This window comes from Pleurodeles waltl, chromosome 6, assembly GCF_031143425.1.
Source record: "Pleurodeles waltl isolate 20211129_DDA chromosome 6, aPleWal1.hap1.20221129, whole genome shotgun sequence".
NCBI classification, from domain to species: Eukaryota; Metazoa; Chordata; class Amphibia; order Caudata; family Salamandridae; genus Pleurodeles; species Pleurodeles waltl.
The window spans coordinates 764,379,076-764,401,058 of NC_090445.1; the positions used below are offsets into that span (position 1 = coordinate 764,379,076).

Sequence of the window (21,983 nt, forward strand, 5' to 3'; positions counted from 1 at the left end):
CACAAGGTTTCTTAAGAAGTTGTTTTCAGCGGTGGTTAGGTCTTGGGTTTTGGTATAACCCCAAAGTTCAGCCCCGTAGAGCGCTGAGGAAACTGCGTGGGCTTCGTATAATTGTAATGCTGGGCGAATTGGTTTTGTGTGTGAGAGGTGGAAGTTTTTTAGTAGAGCCCCAGTTGTTTGTCTTAATTTAAGGGCTTGTTTTCCTATGTGTGGCTTCCAGGACATGTTGTCAGTGAGTGTTATGCCCAGGTAGCTGAAAATGCCCACCTTCTCGAGTGAGGAGCCCTCTAGAGTAAATTTCCCTTTGAAAGATCTGTGGGGATTAAGGGTCATTAGTTTGGTTTTCGTTGCGTTGATTTCGAGTCCCTGGGATGAACAGAAATGCTCGAAGCACGCAAGGAGTTTCCTTAGACCACTAGGGGTCTTAGATATCAAGAGAGTGTCATCGGCAAAGAGTAAGACTGGGATTTTTTGTGTGCCAAGTGAAGGTGCGTCAGCCTGCAGTCTGAGGAGGGAGGGGACAATTTCGTTGATGTACAGGGAAAAGAGGGTCGGGGCAAGTACGCAACCTTGCCGCACACCCCTAGAGACGTGGATTCTATCGGTAAGTTGGCCCTTGTTGCCCCACCTGACTTGTGCGTAGTTGTCCTCGTGGAGTCGTATCAAAATGGCAAGGATGTGTTCCGGGATTCCCATCCGAGAGAGAGTGACCCACAGTTTGTTGCGAGGTACTAGGTCAAAAGCAGGTTTGAGATCCACGAAAGCTACATAAAGGCTGCCTTTACCGATGAACACTGTTTTCCAATATAATAATAGGAATCTGAGGGCTTGATCAGTGGTGGAAATCTTCTTTCGGAAACCGGCTTGGAGGGGGCTAAGGATATCGTGGTCAATTATCCATTCTTCTATCTTCCCTAGGAGGCAGTGGCAAGTTATTCACAAACAGCTACTTTAAAAGTGGACACTTAGTGCAATTTTCACAGTTCCTGGGGGAGGTAAGTTTTTGTTAGTTTTACCAGGTAAGTAGGACACTTACAGGGTTCAGTTCTTGGTCCAAGGTAGCCCACCGTTGGGGGTTCAGAGCAACCCCAAAGTCACCCCACCAGCAGCTCAGGGCCGGTCAGGTGCAGAGTTCAAAGTGGTGCCCAAAACGCATAGGCTAGAATGGAGAGAAGGGGGTGCCCCGGTTCCGGTCTGCTTGCAGGTAAGTACCCGTGTCTTCGGAGGGCAGACCAGGGGGGTTTTGTAGGGCACCGGGGGGGACACAAGCCCACACAGAAATTTCACCCTCAGCAGCGCGGGGGCGGCCGGGTGCAGTGTAGAAACAAGCGTCGGGTTTGCAATGTTAGTCTATGAGAGATCAACGGATCTCTTCAGCGCTGCAGGCAGGCAAGGGGGGGCTTCCTCGGGGAAACCTCCACTTGGGCAAGGGAGAGGGACTCCTGGGGGTCACTTCTCCAGTGAAAGTCCGGTCCTTCAGGTCCTGGGGGCTGCGGGTGCAGGGTCTTTTCCAGGCGTCGGGACTTAGGTTTCAGAGAGTCGCGGTCAGGGGAAGCCTCGGGATTCCCTCTGCAGGCGGCGCTGTGGGGGCTCAGGGGGGACAGGTTTTGGTACTCACAGTCGGAGAGTAGTCCGGGGGTCCTCCCTGAGGTGTTGGCTCTCCACCAGCCGAGTCGGGGTCGCCGGGTGCAGTGTTGCAAGTCTCCCGCTTCTTGCGGGGAGTTGCAGGGGTCTTTAAAGCTGCTCCTTGAAACAAAGTTGCAGTCTTTTTGGAGCAGGTCCGCTGTCCTCGGGAGTTTCTGGTCGTCGTCGAAGCAGGGCAGTCCTCAGAGGATTCAGAGGTCGCTGGTCCCTTTGGAAGGCGTCGCTGGGGCAGAGTTCTTTGGAAGGCAGGAGACAGGCCGGTGAGTTTCTGGAGCCAAGGCAGTTGTTGTCTTCTGGTCTTCCTCTGCAGGGGTTTTCAGCTGGGCAGTCCTTCTTCTTGTTGTCGCAGGAATCTAATTTTCTAGGGTTCAGGGTAGCCCTTAAATACTAAATTTAAGGGCGTGTTTAGGTCTGGGGGGTTAGTAGCCAATGGCTACTAGCCCTGAGGGTGGGTACACCCTCTTTGTGCCTCCTCCCAAGGGGAGGGGGTCACAATCCTAACCCTATTGGGGGAATCCTCCATCTGCAAGATGGAGGATTTCTAAAAGTTAGTCACCTCAGCTCAGGACACCTTAGGGGCTGTCCTGACTGGCCAGTGACTCCTCCTTGTTATTCTCATTATTTTCTCCGGCCTTGCCGCCAAAAGTGGGGGCCGGGGCCGGAGGGGGCGGGCAACTCCACTAGCTGGAGTGTCCTGCGGTGCTGTGACAAAGGGGTGAGCCTTTGAGGCTCACCGCCAGGTGTTACAGCTCCTGCCTGGGGGAGGTGTTAGCATCTCCACCCAGTGCAGGCTTTGTTACTGGCCTCAGAGTGACAAAGGCACTCTCCCCATGGGGCCAGCAACATGTCTCTAGTGTGGCAGGCTGCTGGAACTAGTCAGCCTACACAGATAGTCGGTTAAGTTTCAGGGGGCACCTCTAAGGTGCCCTCTGGGGTGTATTTTGCAATAAAATGTACACTGGCATCAGTGTGCATTTATTGTGCTGAGAAGTTTGATACCAAACTTCCCAGTTTTCAGTGTAGCCATTATGGTGCTGTGGAGTTCGTGTTTGACAGACTCCCAGACCATATACTCTTATGGCTACCCTGCACTTACAATGTCTAAGGTTTTGTTTAGACACTGTAGGGGTACCATGCTCATGCACTGGTACCCTCACCTATGGTATAGTGCACCCTGCCTTAGGGCTGTAAGGCCTGCTAGAGGGGTGTCTTACCTATACTGCATAGGCAGTGAGAGGCTGGCATGGCACCCTGAGGGGAGTGCCATGTCGACTTACTCGTTTTGTCCTCACTAGCACACACAAGCTGGCAAGCAGTGTGTCTGTGCTGAGTGAGAGGTCTCCAGGGTGGCATAAGACATGCTGCAGCCCTTAGAGACCTTCCTTGGCATCAGGGCCCTTGGTACTAGAAGTACCAGTTACAAGGGACTTATCTGGATGCCAGGGTCTGCCAATTGTGGATACAAAAGTACAGGTTAGGGAAAGAACACTGGTGCTGGGGCCTGGTTAGCAGGCCTCAGCACACTTTGAATTGTAAACATAGCATCAGCAAAGGCAAAAAGTCAGGGGGCAACCATGCCAAGGAGGCATTTCCTTACAATTAGGAACTGAGGAAAAAATAAATGTGATGTGGTGGAATCCACGCCTGCTTCCTTCTGATTTGGGAACACTTTATGCATTTACCTTCTCATTAAGTTTAGCTCAGCGACAAGTGTACCCCATTGTCTCTGTTTTTGCACTGGTAGAGATATGTCAGAAAGATAATTATCATGCACGAATAGGTAGGGCTCGACTCCCAATTTTTGCTGGGTGCCACCCCAGACATATCACTGAAGCCACAAAAGCACCATCCAATTGCATGGACATCTGTTCCTCTCTTTTTTCTCACTACTTCCAATGATGATCTGGAGTGCTCTGCTTGGAATGTTTGTTCTTCAGATTCAGGAAATTGCAGCGTCAGCCTAATGTTAACATCCTGGGTTTGAGCAATACCAGTCCAGCCGTAAGCAGATGTCTGTCTCCTATGCCCATAATTTGTGTATGTGATGTCCCTGGCCCAAACAGGACTCCAGGTTGGGCTAGAACTGTGGCCTTATGCATAGAAAAGCTATTAGTGAGTTGGAGGCCAAGCTGCTCGTATTTCTCCACCACTGGTCTCAGTGCTGTTCTAGAACAAAGCACCACTGCAGGATGGTTTGCTTATTGTCAACCAGCAAATCATCAAACTTTGGGGGGAAAAGCAAAGAAAAGCCAAAATTAAAAACACAAGTCATGTTGAGATGGCGCTCTCTGTCCTCCTTTTGAGGTAAGTCTCAAGGGCTTAGTCATGTTTCCCCTTTGGCCTCAAATTGAAAGCATAAACTCATCCATTTCAGTCTGGGGTCGATTTCATCACAGGGTCCAGGCCCGTGCCTTCTTTGGGCATCTCTGAGTTCCAGGCCCCTGGAGCTCACTCTGTACAAATTGCATCCTACACTCAGGAGATAGTCGCCTTATTTTGTCTGTTTCCCTCTGGAAACATCCTTGGACCCCATGATGACGAGTTCCAAACTGGACTTCTGATGGGCACTCAGCCCCATGAAGCGTCTCCCTAGCACAGTTCTGGTGCCGACCCACACCACCCCTCCTCCGATGGTTGCACAGGTGGTACACCCACTAGGCATTTATTGCTTTAGGCACATAGCTCTCAGTTTTGCAAGTAGGTTGTTCAACTATACATGAGGAGGATCGTAGTCAAAATATGTGCTATCAAAAGGTGTTTATTATCTAGGGGTCAAAAAAACTTTGTAATCCCCAGCATTGAGAAGTAGCAATGATGCAAATGAGAGTGCACTAATCTCTCCATCACTGCTCCAAACCTATTCTCATCAGTAATTAAGTTAAACAGCTGTCCCCTTTTAGGGTATACTTTAGAAGACATGATTTGAATTGTTTGCCCTTTAAGATGATGGAATCCGAGAGAACATTCTTTGTAAATATGCAAATGTTGTTACCACTCTACAGTAAGGCAGCAAGGATGGGTGTCTATTTAACTATAATGGCATAATTGAAACGCTATCCTTTTCAGACAAATGTTCAATCATCCTTCTACAGAAACTAGCTATGCTCCTCCTTAAAAGTATGTTTTCTGACTATACTTAAAAGCAAAGTGCTACAGCCCCCTCTATTTTGGTGGGGGTACTGTAAGAAATTGGGCTACTGGTTGAGGGGAGAAACACTTCTCAAGCAACATCCACAATTCTTGCCAGGGCGAAGTCACAAGCAACCCTAAATTAACCTGTGCTCAAGCCTCTGGTAGCTTGGCTCAGATCAGACTGGCTAACTTAGAGACTACGTGTAAAGTAGTTTTACAGAACTTCAATCAGTAATAAAGTGAAAACACAACAGAAGAAAAATCCCACATCAATTTAGAAAAATAAAGTAAAATATGATTAATATTTTAGGATCAAACGCCAAACATTCAATTAGTAGAACCAGAGATACGAAGTTTTAAAATTTTAGTGAGAATTGTGCCTAATTGCACAAGGCGCCAACTGTGGATATCTAGTTGCGCTGGATCAGGACAAAGTCACCAGTTCAGACGGAATGACGTGGAGTGCAGACCAGCTACTTGGTCTCAGTTAGGCCTGCTGAACAAGAGTACCTTATTTCCTGGTTGTAGAGTGTTGTGATGTCCCGCAATCAGGATGCGCCGTACAGGCATTGCATCAGTTCTGAGGAACTGCGAGGTTGCGATTCAAGGTCCTGCTTGGACATCGAGGATTCCATCAGCAATAGGCATTCGATGCGAATCCTGGTGTTGAGGATACATTATGCAGTTGAGGCGATGCATCGGTTCGGCTCAGGATTGTGCTACACAAGAGAGGAGATGCGTTGGTTCTGCTGAATCCAAAGATGGGCTGGCCAAACACCTTCTGGCCCACTTCCAAGGATCCAAGACTGGGGTGCCACCATGTGGCTGAGTAAGAGTCCCTGTCAGAGTCAAGATGCTGGCTACAAGAGAGTTGGCCTTTGTAGACACTCAGTTGGTCAAGGATACAGATTGCACGTCCAGTACTTCTCTCATAGATAGAAGTCTAGCAGTGCAGCAGTCTAGCAGAGTGGCAGTCCTTGTAGCAACACAGCAGTCATACCTGGCACTGTCTTCCACAAGTCAAGATGTTTGCTGAAGAGTTGGTGTCTGATGTCCTATAATTATACCCTGGTGCATTATTGAAGTGGGAGAAACTTCTAGAGAATTCCCTTTGAATTGCTCAGGTTTCCTGCTTACCCTGCTCTGGCTTGAGATTAACTACCTAAACTCTGTTGTGTGTGGCTGTCTAGGATAAATACACAAAGCCCAACTGCCAGCTACACCCAGTCATGACCCAGAGACAAGCTGAAGGCACTAAATGTGAATGCAGGAAAAATCCCAACTTTCTAAAAATGGCATTTCCAAAGTTGTAACTTCATATCTGACTTCACAGTAAGAGAGGATTTTTCATTACAATTCCAGGAACACCAAACGTGCTGCTTATCTATTCCCATTTGGAAATGATCACTTATTAAATGCAATAAAGTAATTCCAATGCTATCCAATGGGAGAGGTAGGCTTTACAGTAGTGAAAAAGTGATGTAAGAGTTTTTCACAACCGAAACATGTAACACTTAAAAGTACATGTCCTGCTTTTTAAATATACTGCACCCTACCATCTAGGCTGTCCAGTGGTCAACCTAAGGAGTGACCTATGTGTTTAAAAAGAAAGGTGTATTTTGCTAGGTTGAAATGGCAGTTTAAAATTGCACACACAGGCTATAATGGCAGGATGGAGACAGTTTGAAAAGGCCCCCTTAGTAGCATTTAATATACAGGCCCTGGGTACACATAGGACCACTTTCCTAGGCACTTGTAAGTAAATTAAATATGCAATTTGAAGATAAGCCAATATTACCATGTTTTTAGGAGTGAACATTGGTAACCTGGTTAGCAGTAGTAAAGACCAGCAAAAATGAGATCAGCATCAATGGAGAAGGAAGGCAAAATGTTTGTGGGAAGGCTTTCCTAAGTCTGAGGGGTCTAACAGGTACTAACTCTGTTCCTGACCCCATCAGTCTTCAAGATCTGAAATCGAAAGGTTAGACTGCAGTCTTCGTTTGAGGGGTGCTAGGCTTTGTATTCAAGATGGAGAAGGAGCCTGACTGCAGTAATGGAATCCTCGACAAGTGTTTGCCATGCTTATGATATCCAAGGTAATTTTCAGCCTGACCACCCTTACAGTGAGTTTTCATCCTCCCAAATCACCCCCTCTGCCCCCCCCCCCCCCCCCCCCATCTGACTTCCTTGACCGCACCAGGCACTTATTTTCTACCTTGTAGTTGATGTCCTTCGTACTATGCAATCTGAAAATCTGCAAGGATGCCCCTACAAGTTCATACAACCGGAAAATCTTTGTATAAATGAATACTCGCGTCTTCGCACAATTGGTTGAGCTCCTACTGGATCGCTGGGGCCCCGTACAATTCCTACTCTCCAGATCCGGGCTCAACTATCACCAGTTCTCAGGGTGAGTGAGACACCAGCCTCACCCTCTGTGGTCATCTGAATCATTGGACTTGGGAACGGAGGCAGTAGTCAGAATCCTACAATTCCCAATCAATTAAATACTAAATCAAAACTGAATAAAGTTTCAAACCTTTATTACAATCCCAAAATCAATGTTACGTAGATGGTGCTCAAAACTAAATTATAAACATACATGAAAACCATAGCCTGACCGAAATGTCTGAAAAAATTCAACCTACTAAACATCAATTCTGGTAGACAATCCAAAAGAATAATGTAGATTAGCAACAAAACAGTATATGCATTGTTATTAACAATCAAAGCAGATGATGGTGACAGCTGTAAGTTATCAAATTTCAGTTTAAACAATTAATTTAAGAGCTGAGCTGTTCCTCACACTAACCAAAATTGGGACTTGCATGTGTGGGAACGGGCTAACACATGCGGGCAAAATTAAAGAAAGCAAAAATAATTTGGAAAACCTCTAACTAATATAACTCACTATAAAAATATGCTAGTGTAAGTGACTAATCTAAAAGGAAACCAGAAACCCTTGTTAGTTATACTTCCCCTCATGGAACAGCATACAGGATGATTCCACAGGAATGGTCACCTTCTCCCAGCATCAGTTGATAGCAGCATCATGATGGTGCAGAACACGGGCTGCTCATAGGACAAATCAGCAGAATTAGTTGGCCTTCTTAGTACTGAACCACATAACAGAAGAGGGCATTGAAGACTATGTGAGGAAACTCATCCAGGAACTTAGAGAAGAGAATGGGACTGCAGACTTGAACAGCTTTAAGGCAAGTAGGCTGAATGACAAGATTCTAAAAAGAGCTGATGATGGACTGACTTCAGTTCCAAAGTTCTTCACTAATTAAAATAACCAAACACCATTCGATTAGTCCTTCAGGTGGGCACATACTGGGCGTCAGTTTAGGCATCCAATCATAAGCGATGGCACCACAAAGTTCTGATACTTTTAGGAATCTTCTCATCAAAAGTGGGTTTCTTGTTTCGTGACTTAATACAATTCTACCAAAATACAACATTTTCAAATAATTTGCTACTTACAGTTCTTTCACACAACTCACAATAAACTAAACCAATATTCTTTCACAGGAGATGTATGAATTTCCTGTTCCATTCGTCAGCTAGAACAAATAAGGTTACATTAACTGCGTTTGAACATGCTCTTCTCCTGCAATACAAGAGAACATTCAACATTACGTTAACAGCCTAAGGAACGAATTCAGATCAGAGGAGACAGAATAAACAAATGAATTTCTATTTCTGCTTGCAAAATGAATTTTCTTCATCAGTCCTAGTCAAGTCATAGAAACCTTAATACACATTAATATATTTGATGCATTAATAAACCTATTGCACACCTTATTGTTCATATCATATATGCAAAGCAAATTATTTTCAAACATTATTCATGGTATGTAAAAGAAATTTTAAAAATAATTTTTCTTCATGTTAGTGGAATTTGTTTAAACCATTACAAGTGTGTTGAATTCATATTCATGTAATACTCAGCATGCATTTACTTTCTACTATTTCTAAATAAAAATAATACTTTTATATTAATATTCATTAATAATTCACACAAATATAAATGCACAATACCTACATGTTAAACGTGGTGTTAAAATATGAATGGTGGTCACGTGGCTCACTATAATTCAAACTCACACATTTTAATTTCTACTTTATTTTCTCTATTAGGCCTTTGAAACTGAACATTTATTAGCTGCCATATGCTACTTCTATGCCACTAATTTATTAAGAAAACTTTATCTCCCAACTGATTCCGGAAGGCCACTGCTTTGATAGCTTGTTCTCCACTATTCACGTTCTCCACCTTAAAGGAATCCAACAGTTATCTTGGTCAGAGCACTGTCTAATCAAATTCTTCTTTGTAGGCGTACTCTGTCATAAATCTCAACTCTTCGCAGATCCAGAGAGCCCGTACTAAATGGAGAAATTTTAATAGTCTGCAATCAGAAATCTTCACTTAATTCCTTCTGGATTCATGTGACCTACACTGGAAACCTCAAGGAAATCTCATCACACCTAGAAACAGTTGCCAAAACTTCACTTGATACATTGGCTGGATTTCAACTCTTAAGCCAAGCCCCTTAAAGATGAGCAATTGGTTCGTTGAAACTTCTGTCAATTGAAGTAACAATTTACAACATTTAAGAGAACATGGAAAAATACAAGCAACTGACAGATCACACCACCTATTACAGGACATAAATGAGCTTGCAGTATATTTAATAAGGAATCACATCACTAAAGCAAATAAGTAAACCACAGTATTGTTCCAAAACTAAAATTATAAACTCCAAACCAAGTGTTGAGTCCTCCCAACAGTCTGTATTCATCTTGTATGCTTAATCAGTAAAATCAGTTCTCCAGGATCAAGAATTCAATTCACCGACCCTGGCACAGGTGCCACGTATGACAGCTTCATCATATCGACCCCTTTTTGTGAATTCACTCTAGTAACTGATGCAGATGCAAAAATATATAATTGTTCTTCAAAATATTGTTCATGTCATAGGTTTTCTGTAATGCTAAATTTGTTGCTCTACGTCTCACCAGACTAAACTATAAATTATCAGACCAATAAGCTACACCTCCGTTGCCTCTGTCCTTCAATCCCTCAATTATGCTGCCATCACGTACATGGTAAAGAAACTTTCTGCATACCCTGTTCACCTTTTCAAGCCTACCCTGTGTTTCTAAGGTACACAAAAGGATCTTTCTTCTGTCTCCATGTCTAGAATCAAATGGTTTTCTAAGTGACCTTAAGTCAGACTGCAGACTGTCAGGGAAATGATACAACTCTGGTAAATGTAAAAATGAACTATTCAACATGCAGAAGAGGGCATTCCAAGAGCTTTGATTTTATTGGACATTTCAGCCTAATTGACCATAAGGTGATCTTTACCAATGCATCAGGCATCAGTTTCACAGTGCGCTAACAGGTTACCCCTTCCTGCGATATGTACATGACCCGCATACCTACGCAATGTCTTAACACAGCTCCATGACTTTGGAAACATTCCAGAGGTTTAGCAATGAAAGCACAAGAATTGTCTTTGCTAGAATTTGGACAAAAAGATAAATCTTGCGTGTCAATCCGTCCTATTGATTTCTACCTAATTTGTTCCTACCCGACTCATAGGGACTTCCTGCACACCTGTTTAAAAAACACAAAACCTTGGTATTGTATTTAACAACATTCTCTCCTTTAGTCCCAAAATAAACTCTAACTCAGTTTTCCACCACCTGCATCTGTAAAAAGGTGTTTTAACTCATCAACCTCCGACAATTGCACCAATGCTTGCATTGGTTATCATCTATCTACTATTGCAGTAGCCTCTGCACTGGCCTATGTAACAGAATCTTCCATAAACTCCAAAGAGTTGAAAACCATGTAGCTTGACTGGCTTGTTTTGATGTGAACACATCGAGCATCCCTCCATTGGCACCCTAGAAAAATTCATCTTCAAATCAAATTCTCTTGCCCACAAAGCATTACACAGACAGCCATGTTGTTTGTTTCTTGCCCTTACCACCAGAAGCTTCATCTACTTTTCAACTCGTCGCACAAAATTCAAAGGAAGAATCCTCTGTATACAACGGGCATCTCGTGAAACTTTACCACCAAATCTTTGAGCAGAAATTGATTTCCTCAAATTTGAGAACCCCCCCATCTTTAAGCAAGCCTATGGTTGACCCGATCATTACACTAGCCTTATATGTATCTGTTCAGTCTAGGCATGCCACTTACATTCCTGATACGTACTGTCACATTTGATGGGTGTCCTTAACTATGGTGAGTCTGCCCAATGTTTCACTATTATTCTATTAGCATCTGCAGACAAGTACTTCCATCAATTTATAAATTGTCGGAAGACCACTTAAGACTATCCTTCTCACTCTTTTATGCCTCATTTCCCAGAGCGCTCTGTTGCTACTACATACTGTTTTACAGAGCTCTGCAAACCCCATATAAATTAAAATATAAATATAATTTGCCTGGCAGTTCCAGGGCGTAGAATTCTCAATTTAGACATGCAGACAATCGACACCATCTGCCCAACAATAACTCATGAGAGCAGAACACTATCTGTATAAATAAGATTTGCACTAGGCCGGTCACAAACCGACAACCATACAGGAAACAAAGAGTTCTGATTCGTATAGTTAGAGTGGGCTTTGGTTCAGCCCCTTGCTTATAATTGATGGTTTTGTTTAGCATTCACAGTAGTCTGCTCTTGATCTGATGACTATCCTATCTCTTCTTTTATTTGTCCCACCTGCAAACATTTTGGTGTTGTAGTGTTTTGATTTGATGAGTTGTATCCTTCCACTACCTTCTTTAGCATACTGTTTGAAAAAGTTTGTTATAGGCTGTCAGTGGAGTGCATATTTGTGCTCTGCACAACACGAGCTTTGCCAATACTTGCTTTTTTAGTATTTTGGCGTTGCTGTGTTTTTTTTATTTTTATAAACATTAACTGTTTTCTCAGCACAGTTGACATTGATTTGATACTTACTTTACTTGATAATTAATGTTTTGAAAAAAAGCTCCTATAGCTAACTGATTTCCAGTGTTTTTTGCCAACTCCCAACATGTCAAGATTTTTATCACAAATTTGTTGTCCCCGATTCCTCGAGCGTCTGAAAGAGTCCATCAGTTGTCCAGATTTCTTCATTTTAGCTCAGAGAACCAGGATCTGCTGCAGTGCTGTGAATGTGTTAGATTGATTTCTCACTATTTAATTTTTTTTTTTATAGCCCTGCCAGAAGTTTTACCAGGTCTGCCATGAAGCTGTGGAAAGGTTTGTGAAGTACGGCATACTGCTTGTGGCGGAGGTAAGGCTCTACTGAGGTTCAAGTGCTAAGAAACATTTGAATATTTTATTTAAAACATGTTAGTCATCGAATGCAATGTGGGGCTCCGTAGTCAGTCTTGAGCTGCATTGCAGAGGAGAGATGGAATCACCAATGTAAAATTCTAATTCATCTGTTTCTTTGCCCTCTTACTCTTGTTACTGTAATTAAGCCCTTTTTGCAGCATTCTAACCTATATATTTTCATGCGGTGCTTGATACCTTATTGTTGCCATTTCATAGTGGTGTGGATATGCATAACTGTTACCCAACTCAGTGGTCTCAATTTAGCAACCTTGGAAAATAAAAGAATTGTTTGGATGTACCAATAATTGAACCTGTGATTTTGCACAAATCCCCACATTGAATGATCAACCCACAGATAGAAATGAGTCTGCATACTCCCCTTATCAAGGTTAACTGCAATAGCTGTTGATGTGATGTCATGAGTTCATAAGGGACCCAGTCATCATCTTCGAGTGGAGTTAAGACTTCCTTCTCTTGTCTTTGAAGAATAAGGTGTCAGAACTTTTTATGTTTTAGCAGTATTGAATGGTTAGTGCCATCATGTATAGCCACCTTGTTGTGAAAGCTTAAGCCTTTGCACCATATAGGTCCTATTATGAACTGTTCATGTGTGCTGTTTTTGATCTTATTTTTAATAACACTGAATTGTTTTTAGAGCATGAGGTAGGAAATTGATTCACAAATAATCAGAATATTTTTTTCCACAAGCCCGCTATGCTATGCAAGTACTTCTGAAGCACAAATTAACCTAAATATCAAAGCAGGATGTTGCTATATATTCTAAATAAATGTCTAGAACCTCCTACCTATGGTCAATTACCTTGTTAACAGATCAGTGTTGACTTTGACCTACTCTGTTCTAAAACAGCACCCAAGTCATTTTGACCAATTTGTCATTTGCCTTTACTGTTATCAATTGCAAGGGACCTAGTACCCATGAATTCCACAAGGCTGTCTGGCTGCTCAGCAGCTTTAATAAAAATTTAACAGGGGAATCAGATAAGTAATATGTTGTTGAAGAAAAGAACAGGAATATAAGAAATCGGAGAGGAAATACATGATAATAGGGCACATTTCTTTTGAATGAAGATCTGCATCAGTTCTCTTGATGGTACCTGCTTGCGTAAGTGTACCCAACAGTAATTTCCAGCATGCTAGTTTCTGTACTGCATTAATTTTGCGAGTGAAATAGTTTGGTCCTTTGGGGCACAAAAGACCCGTATTAACCTAGGCTTTTGCTCTGCTCAAATATTACTTGCAAATGTCACATATTACATCAGGCATCAGGGTTCATTGTTCCTGAAATTTGACTAATATGATCGGGTTTTTATTCGATTTGAAATTGGAAAAGCAGTCTACACTGTAAGCAAGAGGAAACCCACATTAATGCTTACCATTTAGTTTCAGTGCCTTTTCTGTCTTAGTGCCTGGTCTAAAGTGGGGCCTGTTCCACATCCTTTCCAAGCCCTTCTCCAGCCACCACTTTAGTAGTAGTAACTAGTATTGTGTACGCATGAGTCTGACACCGCACTGCTGGACTCCTCTTCCTTCTAGCATCCTGCTTGCACAGTGCACGCTCATGTGCAGGTGTGTGCAACTGAAAGTGTTGCACATGGTAATCTATAGACATTTTAATGAGTGATGTGTTTATTCTATAAAAGTGCTCACCCAGAGCTAAACAATCTTCCTCATTGATGTTTTACTGCATCCACTTTATTTGGTCCTAATTTATAACGTCATTCATTGATAATGGTGACCTGATCCCAAACTTCCTGATGGTCCTGTATGCGTTATATTTTAGTCACTTGCAGTTTTCTACTGGATTGTTAGCAGTGTTTTGTGATTCTGAATGTATTAGATGATGGATTGTGTTTGGCTAGGAAGGCTATATGGTGTTGTTATGCCCAGCACTCCAGTTGTGTTTGTTTTGCCCAGGAGGAGCAGGAAGATATCAGCCCCAGCCTTTCCGAGCCTTCTTGGAATAAGACGATTCCAGATCCTCTTTCCTGGAGAAGTGATGAAGAGGACGAAGACAGTGATTTTGGTGAAGAGCAGAGGGACCGTTTTCTTAAGGTACTGTAGACTAGGATTTGGGTGTTGGCTGAGTACACAGTAGATGCAGACATGTCTGCAGTGCACAGAACACAGGCCATTATTGCATTGCCATACTCCTTATTTCGTTGGCTGTATATAGTATAGGTGGGTTTTCGCACCATGCCAAAAGAGGAGGGCAGCCTTTTCAAGGAAGGTAAGGGGTGACAGCTCAAAGGTGTAGATAAATATGAAGTTAGAGTTTACACCACTTCTAAACTATTATTGTGGAGGATGAAGTTGAGGGAAGCTTGGTTAAAATAAGTTGTTACTTATTTCCTAATAAAAGGCAATTTCTTGCAATCGGTGCTTTCGAAACAATGTACGAGAGGCACAGTGCCTGTGACGGGAGGAGCTACCTCTCTCCAGAGCCATAGAAGAAGAGACCTTCCCTTGTGGCACTTGAGCTGTGATAGCATAGGCCTGCCTTTAAAATAGGGATACTCTTAAAAAGAAAATTGAGTTGCATCTGAAGGGTCCACAGTTTGTTGAGGGAGTCTGACCATAACCATTAAGCGTATTTGCTTTCTGTTTTCTTTCACACCCACCCCCACCCACTGGATTTCTAATTCCATTTTTAACCAAATCCTTCTCAGTCACACTCCACTACTGCTAGTCTTTCCTATTTTACCCAGTCGCCTGCTTTTTATAGCCGATACCCTCTCAACTTTTTATAAATATTTTTTAATTTCATTGACAAATAAATAATACCAACATTAGTCAAATATATGACGGCATGCAAAACTCCACAGGGTAGAAGCATAGCTTGACATCAGTACATAATCATGAGCTAGCCTGCCTCCCCACTCCCTTCAAAATTAATTGTCCCCAACATTGCATACAATTTACATGAAACTCAGTCTGTGTGGCGAAAGGGCACCATTTTGTCTCTACAACCACCGCAAAATGTATAGTTATAACAGTGACACAGACTCATACAGGTTCCTAGCATAATCTCGAAGAGGTCTCCAGAAATCTGTCGGCCTACAGGTGGGTGGAAGTAACTCAGGATATGACTCAGCCAGTTCACTACACACAGTCTTGTCCTTGAACCAATCCTTGTAATTTGGGGTGCCTGTGCTCCCTCAGTCTCCAACCTAAGAGGGATGCCATCGCCAACAGTTCCCTACATGTTTCAGGGCATCCATCACGCTACCCAGTAAAAGCAACAAAGGAGTTATAGGGGTTGCCCTATCCAACATGATGACCAGGGTTCATGTCACTTGAGCCCAAAAGGCCGAAATCTTGGGACACGGCTATATAAGATGAAGAAATTCAACAGCAGGGGCAGCACAAATACGATAGGTAGATGGCAAGCCATGTTTCAACACAGTAACTGGAGTGTAATATGCCCTATATAAGTATTTCTAATGGATCAGACAATATGTCTCATTAGGAGAAATATCTTTAAGAAGTGCACAGCAAAAATATTTTTTTATTCTGGTTCGCAGCCTTAGAGAGCATATATTATACATGTGGGTGGCAATATGTGTAACCAAGGGGTTTGTCAGCAGAAAAGAGAGGGGCTCCCAATCTGCTGGGGCATCCAGAAAGTTAGAAATCTGCTGTTTTAGGACATGTTTAAGGTTGTAATAGCTCAGCATATCACCGGAAGAAAGGAAGCTGAGTCAATGATGTTTTTCAACGGGAGGAAACTACGAATGGGAGAACAAGTTGGCCATGTATTTAAGCTGTTTACCCCACAACACAGAAAAGAGCGCAGATTGAGAATCAATATCTGGTTATAGAGAATGAGCAGTCTCAGCCTTTGCTGCAAACACTGCAGAGTTCTGCCAGCCATGTCAGCGCCCAGCCCGAGCCTTTGACTTTGTGGAACTCTCTATCTGGATGAGACGATTGACAGTAGAGATGTACCAGCATAGGGACGGGTTCAGCTAGGCTGTTTTATGGATCTATGTGAGGTGCCCAAATGATATTTATGAATCCAGCGATAAGCAAACTAAGTTTGGGCAACTAAGTAATACAGTTCAATAATCCGTGCCCCGAATCCTCCCGGGCTATAAGGCTTCTGTAATTTAGCCCAGTCAATTATTGGTTGTTTTCCAGCCCATGCTAAAGTGATCATAAGGGAACATATTTGGGAGAAGAATGTCTTGTGAACAGGAATAGGAATGTTCTGAAATAAGTACAATTGCTTTGACAGCACAACCATTTTCATTAAGGCAACCCTGCCAGCAACCGATAGGGGCAGCTTAATCCACCTCTATATCAATTCAGTAATCCAGGAAATGCATGTACCATAGTTTGCCCTGACACGAGTGTCTAGATCCCTCTGATGCATGATGCCTAAATTCGTAATCAGCTGTGTCGTCCAGCAGAGGGGGAAGTTGAGCTCCGGTATAGCCGTAGCATCTTTGAAGGGAACTAACAAGGATTTAGTCCGGGCCAGCGCCTGTAGGAAAGCACCCTTTTCTGCATTTTTTAGCCCCTCCGTTTTGCCCAGTATCTGATGTAATTTTGACTGAAAGTGCACTGGGTTCCTGATAACCAGGTCCCCAGTGCCAGATCGCTTTCCCCAAAACTGCAGTTGTTTCACCAGTTGCCAAAACCTTAAGCACCTTCTGTTAAGTACCTAGCAAATGGTACCCCTGGGGTACTGAAGAGGGTCACTTAGGGATGCAGCATGAATTGTGCCACCCTAGGGAATCCCTCACCAAGCACAACAGGTGGCATTGCAGACTGTGTGTCTTGGTGCAGACAAAAGTGAAAACATGACAAGGCACACAACCTGTTTGCCATGTCCCCTAACACTGCATGCAATATATGTAAGGAACCCCTCTAGCAGGCCTTACAGCCTAATGCAGGGTGCATTATTTTACATGTAGGAGTATATCTACACGAGCAGATATGCCCCTGCTATATCTTTGTCGAGTTTCAGACATAGCAAATTACCGGGGAAGCCATTTCAAATACATGTGCTGGACACATGTTTCCCAGCTACATGATGGCTTCACTGAAGGTAGGGATGTTTGGTATCAAACATCTCGTATTGGTAAACCCACACTGATGTCATTGTTGAATTTACCAGTACATGCACCCAGAGGGCACCTTAGAGGTGCCCCCTGAAAAACTGCTAACTACCAGTGTGTTAACTAACTGGTCCTGGCCAGTTCATTCATGTTTCAGACCCCCTAAGGTGAGAGCTAGCGCTCTTGGGGGTCCAGAGACAAAAGCCTGCTCTGGGTGTGGGTGGTGACACCGCCCCAGGCAGGATGGACTTTCGAGGTTGGGAAGCTTCAAAGGCCTAGCCACCTTTGTAATGCGACCCAGGTCTCTCCAAATGGTGGAGATGACCAACCCCCCTGTCCTGGTCCCACTTTTGGTGGCAAGACGGGTGGGATAATTAGGCAGTTTAGGAGGTGTGCCCACTTCATGCCAGTTCTGCCCCTAAGGTGGATGAGCTGAAATAGACACCACTTTTTAAATTCCTCCATCTTGGTTTGGAAGGAATTATGCCCACTTCCCAACGGTCATAGAAAGGGTGAAATCACCCTAAAGGTGGGCAACCCATTGCCTTCCACCTGGGAGTTCCTATAATGCCCCTGAACTGAGTATTTAGATGGCACTCCTGAACTCCAGAACTCAGATCCTGATGTCCTAAGACAAAGGACAACGAAGAGCCACACCCGCAGAAGAGGAGAAGAGAAGTTGCTGACCTGGTACCAACCTGCCAGCCTGTCTGCAACCCTCTACGGACCCTGCACTAAAAGATGGTCCGTCCTACAGCTGAACCTCCAGAAACCTGGAAGGGGACTGCATGACTTCAAAAAAGACTCAAGTCTCCCATGAGCAGCAGAACTGCTCTCCAACTAACTCTAAAGAAAGGTCTCTTCCGGAGACCTGACACCTGAAGTCACCACAGCACCCGCCGTCACTGACAGAAGTGGGAGAGGAACTCCAGTGCTATCAAGGTTCCACAGCTCCCCAGAATCCGAGTCCATCATGGTTTCACCCCTCCTAGGCTCCCTGAAGTCACCTGTAGCATCTGCATGCAGGCCCCCTCTCCTTCATCCTCTGAGGTCAGAGAAATCCCCACTGCACCTGTCGCCACCGGCCCAAGTTGAAGTGGACCCCTTTTGTCAACAACATCCCCCAGCTCTCTTAAGCTTGAGTCTACTGTGGTTTCACCACTCCTCGACAATGCCTGCAGCCTCAGACCACAGGACCCCCCAACCGCAAGTGCTTCTGGGCAAGGAAGCTCAATGCTAAAGGACACCCCTGCATCCGTCACCTCTGTGCACCGAAGAGGACCAAAGGTGCACCTATGTCCCCCAGCACCCCATGTTTGCAACTTAACTGTTGGTTGTCCACAACTGACCCCCCCACCCCACCATCCAGATCCTGCAACCTAAATCTACAGGGACCAATCACTCTTGATAAACATTGGGCACCAGATGCCATGCTACATCGCTGCACCTGGCTGCCCCAGTGTTGCCCGGAGTGACCTGTTTGTGTGGTCCTGACCCTTGCCCAGTACTCACCTGTAGTCTACAAGATTGGTCCCGTTAGTTGTTGTAAAGTGCTTGTTTGCTGAATGTGTTTTCCTTCATTGTCCATTTTTGCAAGTGAAAAGTATTTATGCTTAAAAACATACCTTCTAATGAAGTTCTTGGCTTCAAAATGTATATAAAAATAGGTGTTTTTTTCCTAAATTGGTCTTGGATTTATTCTTTGAGTGCGTGTCTCATTTATTGCCTCTAGGAGTACAACAAATGCTTAGCACTACCCTCTGATAAGCCAAACTGCTCGCTCACACTACTGCAAAATAGAGCCTTAGCCCTATCTACTTTTGCCTCTGCAAACCAATTGTGGTTCCTCTGGACTCTCTGCATAGTGTACTTCTTTTTTTAGTATACCATATAAAGAGCCAGCTCCCTACACCACCCATAAGCAGTTGTATCCTGGCTAATGGTTTTGCAAATTGTTTGCAAGGTTCTTAATAAGGAGAATGACATCATCCGCATACATAGACGAAAGGCTGTTCCGTCATCCAAATCTCATGCCTCTATGATGAGGGCTAACCCGCAAGAAGCAGGTCAAAGGCTCCATAACAATGGCAAACAGGAGGGGTGACAAAGGCCACCCCTGCCTCCTGCCCCGCTCAGTAGGGAACAAGTCATTCACCTCCACCAGAGACCGCAGTGTACTATAAAGGATCCTAACCTACAGTAAACAGGCCCTCCTCACACTTCTCCATTTGAGGACCGGCCACATGAAACGCCATACAATGGAATCAAATGCTTTTGCAGCATCTAAAAAAAGCTGCAACTACCACAAATTGGGGGTCCACTTGGTTTGTGATGGTAAAAAGAGTATGTAATGTGACCACCGTAGGGGGGGCAGGTATAATCCTGGATTGGTCCGGCTGGACCACGGCAGGCATCAACAGCAAAAGCTGACTGGCAAGTAGTTTATTAAGAAATTTACCATCCACATTGATGAGGGACATGGGTCGAGAGGAATTTGCCTGGTTTTAGAGACACAATAATGATTGCTACCGCCATAAAGCACAGGAGGCCACCTATTAGACCTGCCAGCTTTTGGCTGGTCTCCCCTATCTTTTTTCCTTCTCACCTCCTGTTTTTATGGATACTGGACTCTGTTTTTGCTGGTTTATTGTCTCTGCGCACTTTACCACTGCTAATCAGCGCTAAAGTGCAAGTGCTCTCTATATATAGATTGTACTGTTGATTGGTTTATCAATGTTTGGCATATTTGATTTACTGGTAAGTCCCTGGTAAAGTGCACTAGAGATGCCCAGGGCCTGTAAATCAAATGCTACTACTGGGCCTGCAGCACTGATTGGGACACCCACATGAGTAGCCCTATGAACACGTCTCAGACCTGCCACTGCAGTGTCTGTGTGTGCAGTTTTAAACTGCAAATTCGTCTTGGCAAGTGTACCCACTTTCCAGGGCAAAACCTTTCCTTTTCGTACATGTGAGGCACCCCTACGGTAGGCCTTAGGTAGCCCCATGGGCAGGGTGTGCTGTTTATGTTAAAGGTAGGACATGTACTGATGTGTTTTATGTGCCCTATCAGTGAAATACTGCCAAATTTGGTGTTCACTGTTGCAGGGCCTTTCTCTCTCATAGGTTAACATGGGGGCTGACTTTAATAAAACTTTTAAGTGCAGTTTCCCTTTGGGAGCAGATCGAGATATAGAGTTTGGGGTCTATGAACTCCATTTTAAAAACACATCTTTTTGTAAAGTTGGTTTTTAAATTGTCTGTTTGAAACATCCACTTTTTAGAAAGTGGGCATTTCCTTGCTTCAACCATGCAGTCTCCGATCCCCTGGTATGTGTCTGGGGCCAGGCCTGGGTAAGGCAGGATCTTGTCAACAACCAAGACTTTCCTTTGAAGTTTGCCTACTTCAAAGGAAGAACTGGGTATAAGTAGTAGACCCAAAAGCCCAGACTTTTAGAATCTTTCTGGATCAAGAGGAACCTCTGCCAAGGCAAAGAGCTGAAGAGCTGGAGGAGGAGTACTGCCCCTTTGCTGTGTGTGCTTTGCTGGGTTGGCCTGCGGTTGCTGCTTCTGCCTTAAAAGAGAGCAAAGGGTGAACTTTGCTCTGTATCCTGCTTGAGAGAGTTCTCAAAGGGCTTGGAGTAGAGCTTGCCTCCTGTTGGAAGTCTCGGGGATATCAAAGACTTCAGTGTCCTCTGCCTACAGCACTGGGAACTGTATGTTTTGTGCTATTCAAGAAGAAAAACCACTGCGACGCCCCTAACGATGCCACTGGCCTGCACCGTGACTTGCAGCCCAGAGCCACACTTCTCCGCTTCGCACCACGACCCTGGTCTCACAGATGCCCCTATCTGATGTCGCCACTGAGCACCATGACCTGTGGGCCCTGCAACTCCGGTTTCGTCTTGCTCACACCGCAGCCTGGGCTTCCCCAACGACGCCTCTCCCGCTGACGCCGCTGCCTGCACTGTGGCCTGTGGACACCGCTTGTGAGGTACAAGAAGCACCACAGCCCCGGTCCACCGACGTCAGCACCATCAACTCCAGTATCGTCACCAGGCGTCCCTGTTTGCACTGCAACCCATGGATGCCGCACGCCGCCCACACTGCCGACTTGGGCCTACCAACAACAGCGCTTCAGCAACGACAATGCTGCTACCTGCACCATGACCTGGTGGCACTGCACGTCGCACTGCCCCGCTTCACACCAGAGCCCTGGTATTGCTGACACCGCTGAATGCCGTCACCGAGCTGCTGCCTGCATCATGAACTGTGAGGATCGCACGTTGGATCATCTCGCTTCGCAGCGTAATCATCCACGCTGGTGCCCCTGACTTCATTAGCCCTGAGTTCGATCTGCAACGTGTGTGATTTCAAGGCCCCAATGACCCCCGCACTGACCTCTAGAACAGACGCCGCTCCCCAGACCTCATCACAAGGATCACGATGCCCTGCATTTCCAAGGTAATGTTTGCGGGTCTTCCTGACACCGTAGCTGAGCCGCGATGCCGTAGCCGGCCTCAACTGTTGGATATGTTGTTCATGACGCCGTGATAGCCCCAGATGGAGCTATTGACTTCAAGGAACTGTCTTTTTAGTAATTCTTGCAAAATGTGTATCTTTTTTATTGTATGTTGGATTTTTATCGTATTTGGTCTTGTTTTATATAGATAAATATTGGCTATTTTTCTAAAACTGGTGTGGTGTCCTTTTGTAGTGTTTTCACTATATTGCTGTGTGTTATGTGCAAATGCTTTACCCACTGCTTTTGAGA

At 44.4% G+C, this 21,983-nt stretch overlaps 1 protein-coding gene across 1 annotated transcript in view; it reads left to right on the forward strand.

Moving 5' to 3' along the window:
* Positions 1 to 21,983, forward strand: part of GPAM (glycerol-3-phosphate acyltransferase, mitochondrial) — a 242,489-nt gene that overhangs the window by 192,969 nt on the left and 27,537 nt on the right. Inside the window, exons 17-18 of the mRNA XM_069239392.1 lie at positions 12,007 to 12,084; positions 14,064 to 14,201. Coding sequence (XP_069095493.1) covers positions 12,007 to 12,084; positions 14,064 to 14,201 — 216 coding nt within the window. The remainder of the gene's footprint in view (positions 1 to 12,006; positions 12,085 to 14,063; positions 14,202 to 21,983) is intronic.